We start from the raw sequence: 21353 nt of genomic DNA, 5'->3' as shown, positions 1-21353 counted from the left end.
AAATAAATACTTTAATTAATTTTAATCAAGTCTTCTAACAATCCTCATTGTTAAAAAAATGGATTTTTGTTATTAAACGAGGACGTTCCAATGTCCACGTTCATGGCTCCGCTCCCTCACGCTAATCACGTCTCAAATGCTTCCTCGTCGCAAGTTTCCTTAGGAAGTCCTATAGAAGTGTCCATTCGTATGATGTTCATTTAAAGCGTTGCCTACGTCTTCGTCATCCTCTTCACCGCCTTCTTTTTCATCGGATTCGTGTTTCTCTACTTCCAAAAGCATTTCTCCTCGTTAGACTTCGAGCCCGGCGCCATCCGCGAGTGAGTCTTGTCAGATGGCGTTGAAGTCTCTAGCGGTGGTAGCGGAGACAACAATCAGGGGGAGTGCACTATCTGTCTGGAAGAGGTTGGAAAGGGAGAGGTCATGAAGATGATTGTGTATTGCAGACACGTGTTCCACGCAGATTGCATTAACAGGTTGTTGGAGAAACAGGTGACGTGCCCCGTGTGACGGTGCTACTGCGAGAGTATGGAGAGGTGGAGTCAGTGACATTGAGAGATGGAGAATGAAAATATGAAAAGTTGAATTTAATGTATAAAAATATTTTATTTTAATTATTTAAAGGATATAGTTTTTCTAATCAATAATAAATAAAAAATAGATAAGAACCACTTTAAGGGTAATCCAACCTTTGTACAAAATCGCACAAAATGAACAATCCCTCCTTCTAGAAGTTTGCCGCTAATTTCCTACTAGAAAAATTACAGTCTGACCAACCTAAATAAATCAGTTATGTTTAATCGAATACATATAAATCAGGGGATCTAGACCTCAGTCAGAGAAGGACAAACTTTGATAACATATTCTTATACATTTAGATATATATAAGAAAAATATGTGCAAATTAAAACTTTAATTATTTTTAATCAAGCCTTATTACAATCCTCATAGTTAAAAAATGGATTTCTCTTACCGTAGATTGTCACTATTGAACGAGGAAGTTCCAATATCCACGTTTATGCCTCCTCTCCCTCACTTTAATCACGCCATACACGCTTCCTTGCTACAAGTGTCCTTAGGAAGTCCTCTGGAAGTGTCCATTTGTCCGATGTTCACTTCGAGAGTTGCCTACGTCTTCCTCATCCTCTTCACCGCTTTCTTCTTCAAAGGATTCATGTTTCTCTACTACCAAAATCATTCCTCCTCCTCGTCAAACTCCGAGTCTGACACCATTCGTGAGCGAGTGTCGTTGGATTCGGTGTCGTCAAAGTTTCTGGCTATGGTGGCGGAGACGACGAGGCAGGGGGAGTGCGCTATATGTGTGGAAGAGGTAGGAGAGGGAGAGGAGGTGAAGATGATTGTGTATAGCAGACATGTGTTCCATGCAGATTGCATTGATAGGTGGCTAGAGAAGCAGGTGTCACGGCCCGTGTGACGGTGCTGCTGCGAGAGGTGTGGAGAGGTGGCTGGAGAAGTAGGTGTCGTGCCCCGTATGATGGTGTTGCTACAAGAGGTGTGGATAGGTGGAGTCAGTGACAGTGACATTGAGAGAAGAAGAATATGAAAAATTGAATTTAAAGTACTAAAAAAATATTTTATGTTAATCATTTAAATGAGTTAGTTTTTTTAATCAATAATAAAAAATAAATAAATACGAATCACCTGTGATCCAACCTATGTACAAAATCGCACAAAACGAACAACCTCTTTTTCCATAAGTTTGCCACTAAATTCCTACTAAAACAAATACAGTTTAACCAACTTAAATAAATCACTTATGTTTAATCGAATACATACAAACCAGAGGATCCAGACACCAGTCAAAAAAGGAAAAACTTTGCTTAGACATTCTTATACATTTACATAGATATATAAAAAAAAATATATGCAAAACAAAACTTTAATTATTTTTAATCAAGCTATTTAACCTCATACTTGAAAAAAAATTATTTTCTCTTACCGTTATATTGTTGCTATTGAACGAGGACATTCCAATGTCCACGTTTATGCCTCATCTCCCTCGCACTAATTACGTCACAAACGCTTCCTCGTCGCAAGTGGCCTTAGGAAGTGTTCATTCGTCTTGTGTTCACTTCGAGTGTTGCCTACATCTTCTTCATCCTCTTCACTGCCTTTTTCTTCATTGGATCTGTGTTTTTCTACTTCTAATAGCACTCCTTGTCGAACTCCGAGTTCCGCACCATCCACGAGCGAGTGTCGTCAAATTCCATGAAGTTGAAATCTCTAACGGTGGTGGTGGAGACGGCGAGATAGGAAGAGTGTGCTATATGTCTAGAAGAGGTGGGAGAGGGAGAGAGCTTGAATGTGATTGTGTATTACACACGAATTACATTAACAGATGGCTAGATGATGACTAGAGAAGCAAATGACATGCTCCGTGTGCCGGTTACAAGTGGTGTAGAGTGTAGGAACTAATGGAAGGAAATAAGAAAAGACAAAAGGTTATAGCAACTGATTGAACGTAATTGCACAAAATTGCAAAACTGATCTTATTCATTTTGATTTACTCAATCATATATATAATAATTACAATTACTGGAAGCTATAAACTAGGAATACTAACAGGCCTGTAAATTGACCATTAATGCAATATAACGGTAAAATAGTTTAAGGGTAATAAATTTGAATTAATAATAATAAAATCTGAATTAATAACCAACATCCTCCCTTAATTCTGATTTGGAACAATCTTCTCAATTTGAGTCATGATATTGTTTTTCTCAATCGCCATCAATTCTTCATTCATAGCCTTTTGCCATTTGGGGTGTTGAATGGCATTGGCAAGTCTCACAGCTTCTGATTCTGCAAGAAAAGCTAAGTGAACCAAATCTCCATTATCATCAACTTCATCATCAAGATTTACTTCGCAATCTTGAAGGTGTAAAGGTTGTTGTTGCTGCCTTCTTGGTCGCTCCATCATAGTTGCAACTTCAGGTTGAATTACAGCTTCAGGTTGAACTACAGCTTCATGTTGAACTGTAGGTGCTTCAAGAGTGACTCAATCTTCCACATCATCGTTCAAAACATAAATATATCGTTTTTTCGAATCCATTTCAGTTGTTGCATTCCATTGTCATTCCTCATCTTCGGCAAATGTAACATCACGACTAATAATCACCTTCTTTGTCATTGGATTATACAATTTGTATCCTCCATTTTTATAACCAATGAGAATAGTCTTCACTGCCTTATCATCCAACTTCGATCTTGTTGTCTTAGGGACATGGGCATAAGTAATGGACCCAAATACTTTCAAGTGTTGCACATTTGGTTTGATTCCGCTCCATGCCTCAATCGGAGTTGTGTTAGGAACACTCCAAGTGGGTGATCTGTTTATCAAATATACCGCACATGTTACGGCCTCAACCCAAAAATAATTTGGCATACCTTTCGCTTTAAGCATGCTCCTCACCATGTCCATGATTGTTCTATTCTTTCTCTCAGCAACTCTATTGTGTTGAGGTGTGTAGGGGCAAGTTATGTTATGTTGCAACCCAAGTTCTTCACAGTGCCTCTTGAATTCATTAGACTTGTACTCACCTCCTCCATCACTACGCACCATCTTGATTTGTCTGTCACTCTCTCTTTCAACAAATGCTTTAAATATTTTAAAGCAGTGAAATACCTCATCCTTGCTTTTCAATACATAAATCCAGGTTTTCCTTGAAAAATCATCAATAAAGGTTAAAAAATACTTATTACCTCCAACTGATGATATGTTCATCAGGCCACAAACATCTGTATGAACAAGCTCCAAAGGAAATTTTGCACGCCAAGACTCCTTAACAAATGGTATCCTGTGATTCTTTCCAAAAATGCAAGTCTCACACAATTGATCCGGGTGATGAATATGGGGTAAACCATTCACTAAATTTCTTTTGGAAAGATTTTCCAAACTTTGAAAATTTAAGTACCCAAAGCGTAAATGCCATAACCACGATTCATTATTCACTATTGCATTCAAGCACTTGAAATCACCCATATGAATATCTACTGGAAACATGCGGTTTTTTGATAAAAAGGATTTAAGAATCAAACTACCTTTTTTATCAAAAATTGATAATTTATTTTCAACTATGTGCATCACATAACCCTTCTCAGCCAGCTGCCCCATACTCAACAAATTACTTTTCATATCATGTACATAGAAAACATCATAGATGTACCTGTGATCACCATTCTTCAATGTGATAAGAATTCGCCCTTTTCCAGTCACCGGAACGAACCTGCCATCACCGAATTTCACTTTTGTGCGAAATGAGTCATCCAAATCTGCAAACAACTCCTTCTTACCACACATATGATTTGTGCAACCTGTATCCAAATACCAAGTCTGATTGTTTGGAGTTTCATTTGAAGTGGCTGCCATTAGTACTGCATGATCTCCTTCATCTTGTACGTGATTACTCTCTTCCTGAGCACAATTGGCAGCATGATTATCACCTTTTAATCTGCACTCATTTGCATAATGGCCACGTTTATGGCAATTATAACACTCAACATTTGATTTGTTATAAATGTCTCCTCGTCCTCCACGACCACGTTCCTCGCACCAAGCGCCTCCATGATTCTGGCCACCACGACCTTTGTTGAAATAACTACCATGTTTATGATAGGAACTACCAATTGAGGCTTGTGCTTGTAAAGCCTGTTCAATTAGTTTTTCAATCTTATTGTCATTCATCCGCTGCTCATGCGCTCGTAGAGAACCAGACAATAACCTTACTGTCATTTTTGAAATGTCATTGGCCTCTTCAATTGCGGCAACATGTTCAAATATGGGAGTTAAAGATCTCAAAATCTTTTCCACATTTGCCTGCTCCGAATGTGTTTCACCATTGGTCTTCATCTGATTTGTCAAGGCAAGAACTTTATTTATATAGATATCAATAGTCTTTGTTGTTTCCATCTGCAACCGTTCATATTGGCGTCTTAGGGTTTGAAGATGCACCCTTTTGATCTTATCATCACCTTTATAATTGGTTGACAAAATTGTCCAAGTCTCACTGACAGTTGTTGCTCCTTCTATCTGTTCAAACGTCTCGTCATTCATCCCTTGATGGATGAGATACAAAGCCTTATTGTCCTTCTTCTGATCACGATGCGCTACTCGTTGCGCCTTAGTTGCATTAGCAGCTAATGCAGACACTCCAACATCCCATAACTCATGATAATCAAATAAAACTCTCATTTGCACACACCATCGATTGTAATTTTTTCCATCAAAGATTGGGTAGAGTTCATGATAACAGACTAGCTCTTGATACCAGTTGTAGGAACTAATGGAAAGAAATAAAAAAAATAAAAGGTTATAGCAACTGATTGAACGTAATTGCACAAAATTGTAAAACTGATCTTATTCATTTTGATTCACTAAATCATATATATATATATATATATATGTATATATATAATAATTACAATTACTAGAAGCTATAAACTAAGAATACTAACAGGCCTGTAAATTGACTATTAATGTAATATAACGGTAAAATAGTTTAAGAATAATAAATCTGAACTAATAATAATAAAATTTGAATTAATAACCAACGTAGAGAGGTGGAGTAGATAATAGTAAAAAAAATATAATAATTTATTTTAATTTCTAAGATAATAATAATTTATTTTAATCGTTTAAACCGAGAATTATAATTTATTGATCTCCCGGTTCACTAACCTTACATGTTTATATCATAAGATTTGAGTATTTTGAGTATATAGAGGAGTAGCTCCATAGATAATTCTCAGTGAAGCAGCTAGTCCAGTAGCTAACAGTACTTTTTATGGTTCCCAAGAACTTAAGGATAGAATGGAACAGAGCAAACAGTCGGTTCTGTCCTATAGTCACGTCACCTGCACAATCTTATTCCACAATCTTACTCCAAAATAAAAAAATTAAATTCACTTTCCAAAATTAATTGGAGTAGACACAAACATAACAAATTAATATGTATTTAGAAGGTTCAATCCAACATTCCCGTAAACGCGAGAGTCACTGATTAAATGCTGTGGCTCCCATTCTCTGTCCCTATCATGTCATTCACACTCTAATTTATTTATTACACCCATATTAATTTACTCTCCACTGTTTATCATTGTTAAAATTATAAAATATAAAAGCTCCTAACACAACACTGCACTGCAACACCTTTCTGATTCTCACAAACAAGCACATTAGACAGTGTTTGGTTGCTGAGAAATTTAAAAAAAAAATGAATTTCTCTTACCGTAGATTGCTGCTACAGAACGAGGACGTTCCAATCTCCACATCCATGCCTCCTTTTCCTAACGCCAAACACGTCACAAACGCTTCTTCGCCGCAAGTGTCTTTAGGAAGTTCTCAGGTGTCCACTCGTCCGGTTTTCACCTCGAGTGTTGCCTACGTCTTCCTCATCCTCTTCACCACCTTCTTCTTCATCGGATTCGTGTTTCTCTACTTCCAACAGCACTCCTCCGCGTCGGACTCCGAGTCCCGCGCCATCCGCAGACGAGCGGCGTCGGATTCCGTGGCATCGAAGTCTCTGGCGGTGGTGGCGGAGACGGCAAGGCAAGGAGAGTGCGCTATATGTCTGGAGGAAGTGGGAGAGGGAGGGGCGGTGAAGATGATTGCGTACTGCAAGCACGTATTCCACGCAGAATGCATTGACAGGTGGCTGGAGAAGCAGGTCACGTGTCCAGTGTGCCGGTGCTGCTGCGAGAGATGTGGAGAGGTGGAGTCGGTGACAGTGAGAGGAGGAGAAGGAGAAGGAGAAGATACAGAAGTGATTTCCGTAACAAACTTCGATTAGGAGTGTTGCGTGTGTTAGAGGGCATTGGGTTATTCATGTTAACTATGCTTCAACGACTTTCCCATTCCCTCTGTTTTCTCCCACTACTGTTCAATAACTTAATAACATTTCCCTTTTTTTCAATTTTCTTTTTAGCTTTGTATTTTCTTAGTTCATGTGAAATGAGTTAAAATCTCTTATATTTAAAAATAATACTCAATACCTTTTTATATGTTTATATTATGTTTTTTATTATCTCATTATAATGAAGGTATTAAATATATGTTTGGAAATTGAGTTCATAATTTTTTGGAAAATAGAAAAGGTGGTGGTGCATTGAAAGTTAGATAAGTCTGGAATGGATGTGGGCCCTGTGTAAGATGGTGGCCTCAAGAATCTGGTATACAGTAAGTACAGAGCTAGTAAGTGGCGTGGGTCCTATATAAGATGGTCTTCTATTCTCAATGTTCTCATCTCTTCTTCTATATTGTTTCTTTTTTCTTTCTACCTTTAACTTGTATATGAAATGAAAATGTTACAATTTTTTTGAAAATTTAAATGTATTACAATTGAATTGTGTTTATTTCAAAAAAAATAGTTTTAAAAATATTACTCAATGATATTTCTTAATGAAGATTATATTTTGTAAGGGTCTCTTAAGTTCTTTTTAGCTAATATTAGTAAAAAAAATATTAACATCAATTAAGTTTTTTTTAAATATTTATTTGATTTCTTTATCAAGTTTTTATTAATTTTGTTTGAATGTTTTTTCGACTAACACTTACAAAAAATATATATTAATTAAGGTGGTTTGAAAGTTTTAGCAATCGATATTAGACAGAAAAAATCTTATAGATATCAACAAATATAATCACAATAGCTTTCACCGAAAATATGTGATTGATATTTATCATAAAATAATTTTAACTACATTAATCGAGAAAATTCTAATTAATGCCAACAAAAATATAGTATTTCTCTACATCAACAGATGAAGAGTGCTTTTTTTTCTCCACCAATTTCAAAAAAATTGAATTCTGAAATTGAAAATAGATGTGGTATATTATGAAAAATAAAATAGCTAGGTTATTTCAGAATATTTTATTTCTTTTGTAATTCTTTATTTTTAAAATTGACTTTTATAATTTTTTGATTTGTATTATTTGATTAAATATAAATTATTTATTTAGGTGAGTAAGACGGTATTTGTTCTAATAGAAAGTTAGTAGGAAAGTTTTGGAACGAAGAGTTATTTGCAATTTTGCACATGAATCACCCCTAAATGGTTCTTATTTATTTATTTATTATTGTTGAAAAAAAAATTAAAATAATTATAATAAAACATTCATTTTTAGTACATTAAATTCATTTTTTTAAATAAAATAAAATAAATGTCACACTACAATAATGAGTGGATGTAGTATGGTTTTTGTTTTACAAAAAAGTAAAATAATTATTTTTTATTTATGCGGGTTAGTGGACCAACCTGTCTTGTTGTTGGTCCGCACAGGTTACGGGTTATGTGGGGTGGGCATAAGCGAGTCGGCGGGCTAGATTATTGAGCCTTCCTACGCTTTTTGATAGGGGGTTGCGGGCCGACCCGCATGGTCCATCCCAAATTGTCATCCCTACTTGGTAACCTCTAAAGTCTATTGTACTTGTTTTTCCTTTTCTAACGGATATCTGGATCTTCACGATTGTCCTGCAAAATGTGAATTGAGTTGGCCCGTCCTACAAAAGGACTGTGGGCTCATTTCACTACCCAGTCTCGCATAAGTATAATGTACTTATGGGGGGTGTAGGAAGAAACTGCCTGTACTTATAGCTAACATTATGTGTTACTTCGGCAATGGTTAGCTTCTGGTATGAAATAGTTGAATTATGTATTCATTAAAAGTGTTGCAGAAATGCAAAAGAAATATATCAAAACTTCGTCATGTATGAGAAGTTGAATAATTAAGCACCAGTGAATGCTAATAATTTTGTCATCCAATTAATGAGACTAGTTAACCGTACAAAACCAAGCAAAATCAAAACAGAAAATAATTGCCGGCTATTATTTAACATGCAGAAAAGTACATTATCCTGGATTAACAGATTTAACAAAGTTAGTCTAAAACCACTTTTGGAATTGTCACTATCCTGTCCGGAAATTAATTTAATAATATTATATTTGTTCAAACTTTATTTTATAATCTATAACCTATTTTATTTTTTAATTCTTTTAATTTAAAAATGGGGGCATGAAGAAGCATTGAATAAAATAAAAGACATTTGAACAACAGTGTCACGTTCTCCCATCTATTTAGTATGTTGAAGGCAGTTAGCTATATGATTGATTCATTTTCTACATTTTTTTTTATTTTGATGACAGTTATATATGGATTCATTTTATATTATTTATTATATATTTTATTATTCTTTAGCCAAAAGTCAAATGTTACATGATAGGGGGTCATACTCCAAAAAGCAACAGCTAAAGCAAAAGTAACTACGCAATCAATTACGTGGATTAGTAAAAATGAAATCATTGCGTAAAAAAGGATGCCACCAATATTATTGTCTTACCAAAATAACAATCAAGCAAAAGTTAAATGAAAAAACAACAAAAAGAACATTTGGAAATGGTATTTGATCCAACGAAATCTTTCTAGTTGTGATATGCTGTCATTTGTCAATAATAAACTTCTACCAACCATCAGACCACACTTCAATAAACAAACCTGCATAACCATAATCTAGAAACAGAAGGTGCAGGTTTGATGACAAATCAGAGCATTGGTACGGTCCATCCTTAACAGCCAGACAACCCCAAACCATAACCCACTTCAGATCAAAACCAATGATTTCGATATAAGTCTATAACAACCCAAACGAGTAACACTTCAGAACAACATTATAATCACATAAATAATACAGAAACAGATTTGATAGACAAGTCTATAACAACCATCCAGCCAACTAGAATTAAAATGACGAAACCTCTTTATCCCGCAACCACAAAAAAGTGCAAAACGAAACTCTTCAAAAACGAAGTACAATTTTTATTCATGAGAATCATGGCCCCAAAAAAATGCCATCATGTTCACTCCACATAAATACAATAATCACAGTAAGAAACAATAAAGAAAATAAAAACGAAAAAAGAGTCCTGGAAACGACCAGGAGATAAAACTTGTTAGAATCCTGTATTTTGTTAAAAGTGTGACCTTTTATATTTATGTCATTATTGTATAGAGTAAGCCCGTATCACCTCCACCACAGGAGCTTGACACATAGGACATTTTTTCCTGCTTTGGAGCAACTCATTGGCACATTTTGAACATGTACACAAATGACCACATCTGCAGCAGAAACACAAGGATAATTCTTTAGATATTACAACCATGTTTAGGCGCAAACTGGGCTATTAAATATGTCCAGCAGGTTGTGGAATATTACCTGTACAACAAAGAATCGATATTGCTTTCGCGGCATACACAGCAAAGACCTTTTCTCACACATTCCCATTTAGATTTATCTTCTGGTGACTCGTAATCATGTACATCTGAAATAAATTTAACTTAGTCAGTAAGCTATAGGACAAAAATTGTTTCTCTTTAAAAATATCACAACTCAGTTGAAAGGAAAAATGGAAGACCCTGAAAATTGGGATGTGAAATGATAAGACAAATAGCACAAACCAGATGAATCAGCAGAGCGATTTAGGGCTTCAGAAACTTCTTGTCTTATAGAGCGCTGCAACTCAAGCTGCATATCCATACAAGCTTCCAGCATTCTCTGCATGTTATTCATCCTTTGCTGCAATCGAGCCATGTCAATTCTCAAGTCATTCACAATCTCCCAATCCTGCCAAAAAGACAAATCAGAAAATTATTCAAAACGACCAAAACATTTTTAAAAAGGAAAAATAAGTTATTATAATATTCACATCATGGAAAACATCAGGCTAAGGGAAAAATAATCATACCCTATAAATTTCAATTTTTTGTACTTTAGATCGTTGCATGATAAAACCATGAGGCAGATAAATAAAAACTTAAATTAATTTACTAATAAAATTCATTTACGGAACTTATAATACATAAAAATTATTTTCACTTCATTAGAGCATAGTGAACAAAAGCACCAAAGCAAATTTACGCACAATTCCTAGACGCTGATTATTTATGTCATTCTGTGACCAGTTGTCACGATGGTGGTGGTGCTGGTCCCACAGAGGCAGAGGAGGCGGTATAGGTAAAGAGGGCAGATCAAGTGGACTATTAACAGGAACCTCCTGATGAACAATTTGATCCCTACTTTGCTGTTCAACGTCCTGCTCTGCTGAGTCAGATGAGGGGTTTGTTTCTTGCAATTCCCAGTCAATGTGTGCATTACCTTGCCTTACAACATATGATTGTATTAACTGATCAAGACTATCCCGGAAACTGCTGCGAAGGAGGTTAGAGACACTTCTCCTGCAAGATATAAAGGAAGAGTTATTCTAGATTACTCTGCATTACAAGTTTCATTTTCAAAAAATAAGTGCAGAAGCTCTACAAACTTGTATTTACACACCTATTAAGAAGTTCCCTGAGTTCAACACTGTACACATTGTCATCTTCAGGAAAATAAAATCCTCGAATTCTACCAGCTGGAGCGCTTTCATGATCTGAAGGTCCTCCCAACCAATTTTCCACAGCCTCTTGGAAGCTACCATCTTCTTGCCACGCTTCGTGAGATTCTTGCAGATGAGAGTTTTCTCCATCCCCATTTCCCGAAGTGTTTTCAGGCCACTCACTTGCCGAATTACTGAGCTGATTACCATCCGCATTTTCCTCAGTTATATTTCTCCATTCGGTATTATTCTGATACCACTCACTTCCTTCATTTTCAAAAGCTTCTTCTGGCTGTTCTACTTCTAGAGCACCAGATCCATTCCAATTTACATCATCAACAACATTACCATCCATATGAATATCATGATTTGAAGAATTGTTTTCAATACTATTTATATCACCCAGCTGAGAATGCTCAATATGCACCTCACTGAATTCCTGGTTATTACTGTGATGTGATTCTTCAATTCGCAAGCTTTGTTGGGTAATTTCATTGGCACTATATTCAGTTGGCATCACATCAACATTTTGCTCGGTGTTGTTCACTCTTTCAACACTGGCACTGAATGATGATTGACAATCTAGTGATTCAATAGGCAAATGCTTCATTCCATCTCCTAATTGAGCAATAGATTCTTGCCAATTTAGATTCTCAGATGTGGCACCTTGTACACAGCTCTGGCTGTCCGATACCCTGAGACCATCGCTTCCTCTGTCATTAGGGTCAGACAGTTCAGAATGTACAATTGGGACCAAATGTGAACTGCTTGATCCCATTTGTTCATTAGTATTAAGATCAATATCAACATTTGACGAGGTATCAGATACATTGCTGGTTGCTTGACTGCAACCACTGTTCTCCTTTCTAGCGATAAATCCCTCCCTGTTCAGAAGACAAGTTAATGTCACTGGCATTAAACAAAAACATAAAATAATTAAAATGACGATGAGGCTAAAATAATTAACACGTCCTCCAATCAGATTAAGGAACAAATGGGATTTTTTAACTATCTTTAGAAAGACAAAAACAGGGACGATTTTTTTTAAATGTAATTAATTTCGCAAATAACCATTTTTTTATTATTTGTTGTTCAACCAAAATAAATTAGTATTTCACATTTTAAAAAAACTGGGGGGAACTGTGCATGCGAATCCAACATATACAAGAATTATTAAAATTTAAATTCCAAAAGTATACCAGTTTAACATTCAAAAAAGATGCATATAACAATTTTTCAATACAAGCCAACCTGTATGTTGCAGTAATGAAATAAAGTTATGTATATCAAAACAAGAACAACCCGTGCACACGATTCTCATGCACTTTAATTGGGTAAAAACTAGCACAAAGACAAAAAAAAGTATGCAAAAAAACATGTATTTGAAAGCATTAACTGAATATCAAGAAGAAATTCATACCTTAGACCTGATACAGTTTGTTTACGCCTCAAGAAGCCCAATTCACTTTCTGCAACAGAAAGGGGCCTGTTATTATCAACAGGTCTATCATTTCTCAAGAATCTGCCTCTAAGAAATGCCTGTAAACATTTTAACAAGCATTCATCAAATAGAGGACAAAACTTAGATTAAAATTAATTCTGCATCAGGAATACGTTACATTTTCCCCACGCTACATTATTACACAGTTTACAGTTTACAGTAACAAACTCCAAAACTAAACTTGAAAGCTAATAACTGCATGATGCAGGAAAATTGTATTAAAAAGTAATAATACAAAAGGAAAATATAAACCAATTATTGAACAAACCTGAATGCGGTTGCGATAGGGGAATTGAGATACAGCCCGATGTACGGACAAGTCCTCAATTTCTCTCTGCCTCTCTCTTTCAGCATTTTTAAGCATATCAAGCATAGCCTGTCGGCCACATAATTTACGTATGCCCCTCCGTGAAAGCTCATTTTGGCCCCCATTCTGGTTGACGATGAGTCCATTACGAACACGTTCAATTTGTGTACCAATTTCAGCAGATGATTCTTCCCTGTTTTCCCCAGAGGAAACACTTCTCTGCTGGCTACTCGTTTGTACCCACTCCCGAATAATTCTTACCCTTTCCTGCTCAGTTTCCCCAAGCCATTCTCTCCTTGAACCACTATTTCTTCTGGATACGTTTGATACATGATCCCTGGCACCACTATTCATCCATTCCCTGAAAATTTGCCTCACTCTTTCCCTTTCAACTTCTCCTAAATCAGAAGAGTTTTCACAGCTAGAATTATTTAAATCCTCGTGATCTTCATGGAACTCATTCTGACTTTGTGACTGTGACCACGTTTCAGATTCATTCTCACCCAAAACTGCATCTTCTAAAACATGTCCCTGCCCTCTCTCTTGGATATCCAATCTATCTTCCTGTGAGAGCTCAGCAATCAACCCATCCCCCCTCCTTTGCTCAAGAGGTACTTCACCAGGTCTTCCTTGAACTTGATTCACCACATGTTCATCTTCAATCTCTCGCCACATTTGCAAGAGTGAAGATGACCGGGTGCTTCCCCGTCTTCCCTCTCCCCCTCTCCTAGACGACTGGGAATGGGAGTCCCTGAGGAAAGGAGAGTCGAGCACAGACACACTGTGTAGACCAGCAATAGCCATTTCTACTTTACTTTTCTGGCAAGCAAGCAGATCTCTTCAACCCATCTCATTCAAACGCACTAATATTAGCATTCGATAACATGGAAGAATAAAACAAATTCATTCAAGACACAGATCTTTCTATATTTTCATGGATTCAATCATCACATTAGGCAAAATCATTACTCTCCTTGCCAACAACATCACCAGCATTAGCCCCATCAAGGAAACTAAATCCAAGCTTCAGAATTTTCCAATTGAAGGTTTCACCGCTACCTTCACTCAATCCTGCGCAAAAAAAAAAATATATATTAATTAATACTCTCTTTTTAAAATTCACAATCGAAATCCGTAACCACAGCACGGAAATTACACACACACACATAACAGAAACAGGCCTGGTGAAATAAATATTAATAAATAAATAGACTATAAATAGCCATGCTAAAATTTCTGAGATTCCACAATCTCAGCGAACCTCGGCAAAACAAAGTCATTCGGCAAACGGCGTCGGAGTTCGTCATTTCGACTCCGGAAAAGGAAATTCGAAAATTCATTTGTCTCCATTTCGGATAGAAACATAACCTCCACACGATTTTCAAATCCTCATTACGAGATACAGAAATTTCCGACCAGGAAACAAAAAAAACGGAAGGAAAAAAAATTGAATCCAGAGGATTCAACAAGGGACCACGGAAAGGAAGAGGCATCTTTAAGCAATTGTGATTTAACTGTAACGCTGAAGCGTGAAAAGGAACGTACCGGTGAAGCAGAGCTTTGATTTTGAAGTAAAGGAAACGAAACCCTAACAGCGAATAGAAGGAATTTGAGAGAGAGAATAATGACAACGAAAATGGAAGCACAGAGATAGAGAGAGAAAGAAAGAGAGAAGATGAAGAAAAGAGCGGCGATTTAGAATTAATAAATGTTGACACGTTTGCATGGAAACTGCCGTAACGTATAATAAAAAAATTAAAAAATCAATTTTATTTTTAAGCGATTCTCACCTTTCCGTGACACGTGGCAATCTGCCCCCTTTTCCGCGCAAATGACGAAATGCTTCCTCTCACATTCTTATATTCAAGGTGAAGTTTTTCAGACCGCAGAAGACAGAACCCAATCAAACGCAGTCGTTTTATAAATATGGATATTTTAAAAAAGAGGGGGAAGTTCTTTCATTCCACGCTCTCTTTCCAATGGGAGGGGTGATTTCTTTTTCCCCTTTCTTTTTTTTTTTTCTTTTCTTTATATCTTTCTGCTTTTCTACTGAATTGTTAATTACTAATTAACTCACTTAATGAAGATTGATTTGGAGAATCAAATAAAAATTTAATTCATTATTTTTTGGTCAAAATTCAAAAAATAAATTCTCAAAATACTTATATTTATTTATAGTGTTGACTTCTTTCAATGAATAGCCTTTTATATTCAGATTTAAATATCAAATTGTTAATTATGTATTTTTAAAAACATTAATATTAATATCTATCACTTATATTAGAAAATATTAATTCAGATAAAAAAATGGCCTATATATGATAATTTTAAGTCAGTCTTTGAACAAAATAAAATCTTTGAAAATAGTTTTCTTTTTCATTTAAGATAAACCTTATTTAATACACTTTACTCTTTTTGTAAATTGTACTTTTATGATGACTTACATTACTTTATTTGAAATAAATGATAAATGTTAATAAGAAATTGTTTCCATTTTTTTATTATCAATATTTAGAGAGTAACTTAAAATCATCTTAGTTATTATAAAATAAATAGATAATTTTCTTTTCGGATAAAAAAATTGTTCTGGCATTATAATAGATCACAACTATATTTTTTTCTGAAAAGTATTTAGTCAGAATAATAATTAAAACAATCGTCTTGTGATTACTTTATATTTATCGGGTAATCATTATTACTACAATGTAAATCATATCGTAATGATTATTAATTATATTTTGATAGTTGAGTAAATATGCCTGAGAATTATCTGAGAAGAATAAATAAGTAAAATTATTGCTATTCTTGTAATGATGACCTAATAAATTTCAAATTCTAACATTGTAAAAGTGATCTAACGTAGGGTGTTATATCATCCTAATTAAATATAAAATTTAAATACAATTTAAGTTGATTTAATTTTAGTTTAATGTAAATTAAGTAAGACTAATATTTTATGATTTAATTTCGATAATGTTTACAAAAAAAATGACAGTTCAATATTAGTAAACAAAATTATCAAATAAAGTGATATAATGTAAAAAAACATATATAAATAACTATACATAAAATATGTTTAGTATATAAATATATCTAAATATAAAGTTCAAACATATACATAAAAATAAAAAATAATATATATATATATAGATATATAAAGTTTTAAGAAAATTGTGGAAATCTTTCAATCCTAATCCTAACACATGTATCACCTTATGCTTATATACTAAATATGATTATTTACAAAACATAAATAAAAAGAAGATTTAATGTTTTAATTAAATGTATAACATAAATAATATATAAATAATTTTAATAAATGGTCATCAAAGTCGAGTGACAAAGTTGGGACATTAAATAATAATACATATCATTCACTTAGTATGTCTAGTAATCTAATTGTTATAGTATAGATATTATCTAACAATCTCTCATAATAAAATGATTTCTATACTTATAGGTCAATATTGATAACTTTCATCCTTGACTTACTATATAGAAAATCTCTTAACTCCTTACTATATAATATTTATTTACGGACTCAATATATTATTAGAACATGAATATCTAATGTGATTCCTTTAATTATATGTCTACATCACATCACTTCATTACAACTTAACATAAATCTCCAATAAAAAGACCATTATAATTCAAACAAAAATTATATCAAATATCTTTTAGTTAACAATAACTTATTCTAGTAACATTAAAACATGATTATACAATTAATTTATCTATGCAATTTGTCAAAAAAGCTAAACCTAATTTAGAAAGATTATTTCAAACTAGTTTAAGATTATAGATTACAAATGTAGCATAACTTTATCAAATTTCAATCTCAATTAAAACTTAATCTCAATTCTATAACTAAATTAAAATAAGTTTTAAGTTATTTCTCTTATCTAATAATTTTTTTATAAAGTTTTCGTGTTAGGCATCACTATGCAACTTGACATCTCAGCTAAGCTGACACCTCAAGTAACAACAATCATCTGCCATCACATGAAAAAAAAATATTATTAAAAAAAAGAAAAAAGAAAGAAAATACAAAAATAATTGTTTGTTCTCTAAATCATATCCATGTCATAAGATAGGAAAAAAATTTGAAATTACTCCTAGAAACTCCCATCACTTAAGAAACATCAAAATCAAATATTGATCTTGATGAAACATTGTATTTTCATCTCATAAAAGTTGTATGATATCTAAACATTCACATGAAAAAGCTAGAAAATACTACAAAGATAGTTTATAAAAGATAGTTTATAAAAGATAGTTTATAAAAGATAGTTTATAAAGCAAAAATGAAGATATTTTATTATAAATTCTACGATATTTCATTTTTTATAGTTAAAAATATAATGGTTACACCAATATTAATTTTATGTATTTTTAAAATAATGTATGTGTTTTTCTTAATAAAGTTTGTCATGATATTTCATATATGATAACACTATTTATTCAATAAAAAGTTAACATTAAATATATTTTTTAACCATTATATATAGTTATAAAAAAAAGAAGAAGTAAAGTCCTATATAGTGTATGGTTACATTTTAAATAGAGTTATTGATATAATCAATTAAAAATATGAACAACAATACTAAAAAAATATTGAGTTTGAGAGAGAAATGTTGTGTTAATTCTCTCTCTCATGTAGAACTCATATCGCTCAAGCAATGAATTATGGATGTTAAGGTAAGATTTTGGAAGATTTTTTAGCAAATGACTCTTATTGCTCAAGCTTTAACCTTGTCACTTAAGTGATATAAGATGTAGTAAAGTGACATACTCGTAGTTTAAACAAAGATTAAGACACAACAATTATCTATTCTCTAAAGGGAGGGAAGTGTTAGTGTAACACTCAAGTAATATAGCATACTGCTTAAGTTTGGTGAATGTTGCTCAAGTGATAATTACTTCCTTAAGAGATGTAAGAGTGACTTTCAATGTATGTTTTGCTCAAACAACCCGATGGATATGTGTATGTGTGTGTAAATATTTAATTATGTAATTATTTGATTAGAATGAATTAAATATGTTACGCATGACTTGGATGTGATAAGTCAAATAATTTAACTAGTATGTTGAACATGTTTATGGTTTGTGATATTAAGGATGAGAACCCAAATAATACTCTCACATCACATATGATCTAAATTATGTGGATTAAAAGATCAAGTGATAATAAGTTGAAAGAAATTCTTGCACCACTTTTATAATTATTTGTGTAATAAACTTACTTTGACTTATAAAACCTATGGTGGAACATACTTAATACAATTATTTTATAATACATTTAGATGTTCTTAAGTATTCATTGAAGTTGAATTCTTATACCAATAATAATTTAGAACTGATTAAATAAACTTTATATGACTTGATTTGACTAAGATTATGATTTTTTTTTATGTATGTTACATTGATTTAATTTATTGTTTGCTTATTCCTCCTCTAATTTGTTGTGATTTTTTAGTGATTTTTTAGTGTGATTGTTCCTTATACATAGTCAATGATATACAAGTTTAAGTAATAATTATGGAAAATAGAATAACAAGGCTTTTATGTGTATTTTTAAGACTTTAATAAATATATAAACTCTTTATGGTATAAATCACATCATTCAACCTATAAATGCATGTATATAATTATATTTTCATATATAGTTTAGTTTGTTGTTACAATAATAATTTTTCATAAAATGAAACTGGTGATAAATTTTATAATTTTCATTATCATGTGCTTAAAAAAATTAGAGATCAAATTATTCTAATGACAATTAGAATAGAACTAGAGTCACTTTTCTCAATATTTGTTGGCATGTGAAATTTGAACAATTTAAGTGTTTAATGTTATCTTAATGTATTTATGGTAATGCACATTCAATTCAAAATAAAATTATATCTTTATAATTAGGTACTCTTATAATAAATTTAATTACACTATACAATAATTAAAATAATTATAATTGATTTTTTCTAATAAACTTACCTTCACTTATTTTTAAAGGAAAATATTATATTAATTTTAATGTAGTTGAACACTTCTTTTCTTATTTTTTAATTACATAAAAATCAAATATTTTCGAGTAGAACTCAAATTCAGAGTAAGTCATTTAATAATTAATTTCTCTACCACTAAGCTTTGAAGGGGACGGAAATCATTTAACCACATAACTCATGACTAAGAGTATAGAAGAAGATGAAACTTCAATGATGAAGTTGGAGAGTGGAACACTAGATAAATTTTTCTTTCTTAGTTTTGTACAAATTGTATATTTAGGATTTTGTAGTCATAAATGGCTAGTTTTGGCCTTGTATGACCAGCTACAAATGAAAGAAAAACATGAAGCAAGAAGTCACACATTTCTTAAAACAAGACACATTGATCTGTTTGTGATGGAATTTAGTGTCACTAGTGTGAAAATACATCAATAGTTACAACTTTGTAGTTTTAATTTCACATCACTTGGAACATGTCAATTTTAGGCTCTGTTTGCTTTAAGGGTTGTACTGTTCAAGAGAAAAGATGTGAATGAATATCCATCAAGGGATGTGCAGGGAAGGGAGAGAGTGGATCTGCATGAGAGTGATTTCTCTCATGATCTCTTCATATGCAAAGATCTGAGGGAAAAACCACCTAGGATGATGGTATTTCCCCTTTTTGACCTTCCTTTTTGTTTTGTCATTCATGCAACAATGTATATAATAACACCTTTTATTTTTATTATTTTTCCATCACAATTATCATATTATGATACTTCATACTTTATTCTATATATTTTCTCTTCTTTATAAATAAATTTGTTGTACAATTTACTCCATATATAATATTTTTTATTATAAAATATCTTCTAAAATATCTACATACAATCTAAAATCAATGAATATAAAAAAACTTTCAAAATGTATAAATAAATATAACAATAAATTTGTATATGCTTGGATAATATTATTTTTATGATTATTTTCATGTTTCAATAATATTAAGTAACTCGTATTTTTCTGAAAATAATTATTTAACGGTATCGAAATAACTTATTCAATTGTACCAAAAATAATTTAAAATATTTCAATTAACTCAAATTTACATAAAAATACATCATATTTCATTAATTAAATATTTTTAAATACAAGGATAAATTTGTAAAGTTACATTTTACACTTTTAAAAAAAATAGAAAAAACCTCAACCATTTTATCACTCACAAACTCCTATAGACTTTCCTCACACATCCACCCTAACATACCCTAATCCAAACAACCTCATTTTCTTCGTACTTTCTTCTCACATCCTCACACATCCACTCTCTCAAATTTTCATACATCCTCTCTTCAATCCAAACACACATTTAAGCTTACTCGGACGCTCATCTCTTGTCCTATATGTTTTGTATTTTTTTAGTCTCACATTGATTTGACAAGTCTTGCAAAGAGAATCATGTCATCTATATATAAATCTCATTGTCTCTATAACATTCACCTTAATTGAATAAGATATAACTTATTTTAAAAAATATTTATCATTATCTTAGATCTTACATACGAGTAATTTTCTGCTAATTATTTTTGAAGAGGAGTAGAAAACTGAATTTTCTTTTAAATACTTGGTAGTCTAAAAGTTTTTACAATCCTTCTAAAGTTTCTTGTAGAATTTCTGATATAAAGAGGGGAATATAGACTACACCAAGAAAAACAACCAGAAATTTAATATCATAAAGTATAATTTTTGTTTAAAGTATCAAATGATTTATATGTATAATTATCATGTGTCGTATAAACCAAAATCCTAAATTGAAAGAAAGAGTTGAGGCAATAACTTTATTGCAAATAATTGTGTTTATAATTTTATGGAAGCAAATAATGAAGCTGATAATTGGATAAAGTCACCAAGTTATGATGGAGTTATTCCTCTACTATCAGATGAGTAATGTAGATCGAATTTACTATCTCACTATTTTTATATTTCAATATTCAAACTTATTTTCCGGTGGATAAATTTTGTCAAAAACAAATAATAATTGTAAATATATTGTTTTGAATGCATTATTCTTTTATCGTTAGCTTGCAATGTTGTGAAAAATATTTTTATATATTGTACGTGTTATTAATTTTCAAACTTCAACAAATACCACGATATTTTGAATTGTTCATCT

At 32.5% G+C, this 21353-nt stretch overlaps 2 protein-coding genes and 2 pseudogenes across 3 annotated transcripts; 3 read left to right on the top strand and 1 right to left on the bottom strand.

Moving 5' to 3' along the window:
• The first annotated feature begins 72 nt into the window (after positions 1-72).
• Positions 73-774, top strand: LOC150023034 (uncharacterized; annotated as a pseudogene).
• A 184-nt stretch (positions 775-958) lies between these two features.
• LOC150023033 (RING-H2 finger protein ATL57-like) lies at positions 959-1564 on the top strand (annotated as a pseudogene).
• A 4124-nt stretch (positions 1565-5688) lies between these two features.
• LOC150023032 (RING-H2 finger protein ATL57-like) lies at positions 5689-6998 on the top strand. The gene has a single exon (XM_090297881.1). The coding sequence runs from the start codon at positions 6234-6236 to the stop codon at positions 6807-6809; it is 576 nt and encodes a 191-aa protein (XP_090154007.1). The 5' UTR covers positions 5689-6233; the 3' UTR covers positions 6810-6998.
• A 2811-nt stretch (positions 6999-9809) lies between these two features.
• LOC137820115 (Ring/U-Box superfamily protein) lies at positions 9810-14939 on the bottom strand. 2 transcript variants are annotated; one of them, XM_068623948.2, is made up of 8 exons: positions 14742-14939; positions 13158-14267; positions 12809-12927; positions 11349-12272; positions 10936-11248; positions 10472-10637; positions 10230-10335; positions 9810-10132 (listed from the first exon to the last, which is right to left on the bottom strand). In XM_068623948.2, the coding sequence occupies exons 2-8, from the start codon at positions 13998-14000 to the stop codon at positions 10015-10017; spliced, it is 2589 nt and encodes an 862-aa protein (XP_068480049.1). In that variant the 5' UTR covers positions 14001-14267; positions 14742-14939; the 3' UTR covers positions 9810-10014. The 2 variants fall into 2 exon arrangements, with proteins under 2 accessions (XP_068480049.1, XP_090153570.1); XM_090297444.1 differs by having other exon boundaries at positions 14458-14842.
• Between the last annotated feature and the right edge of the window lie 6414 nt (positions 14940-21353).

Source organism: Phaseolus vulgaris, chromosome 11 (genome assembly GCF_051622355.1).
Source record: "Phaseolus vulgaris cultivar YP4 chromosome 11, ASM5162235v1, whole genome shotgun sequence".
In the NCBI taxonomy this organism is placed as follows: Eukaryota; Viridiplantae; Streptophyta; class Magnoliopsida; order Fabales; family Fabaceae; genus Phaseolus; species Phaseolus vulgaris.
The sequence above is the reverse complement of the archived record's forward strand: the minus strand, read 5'-3'. Positions and strand labels throughout refer to the sequence as shown.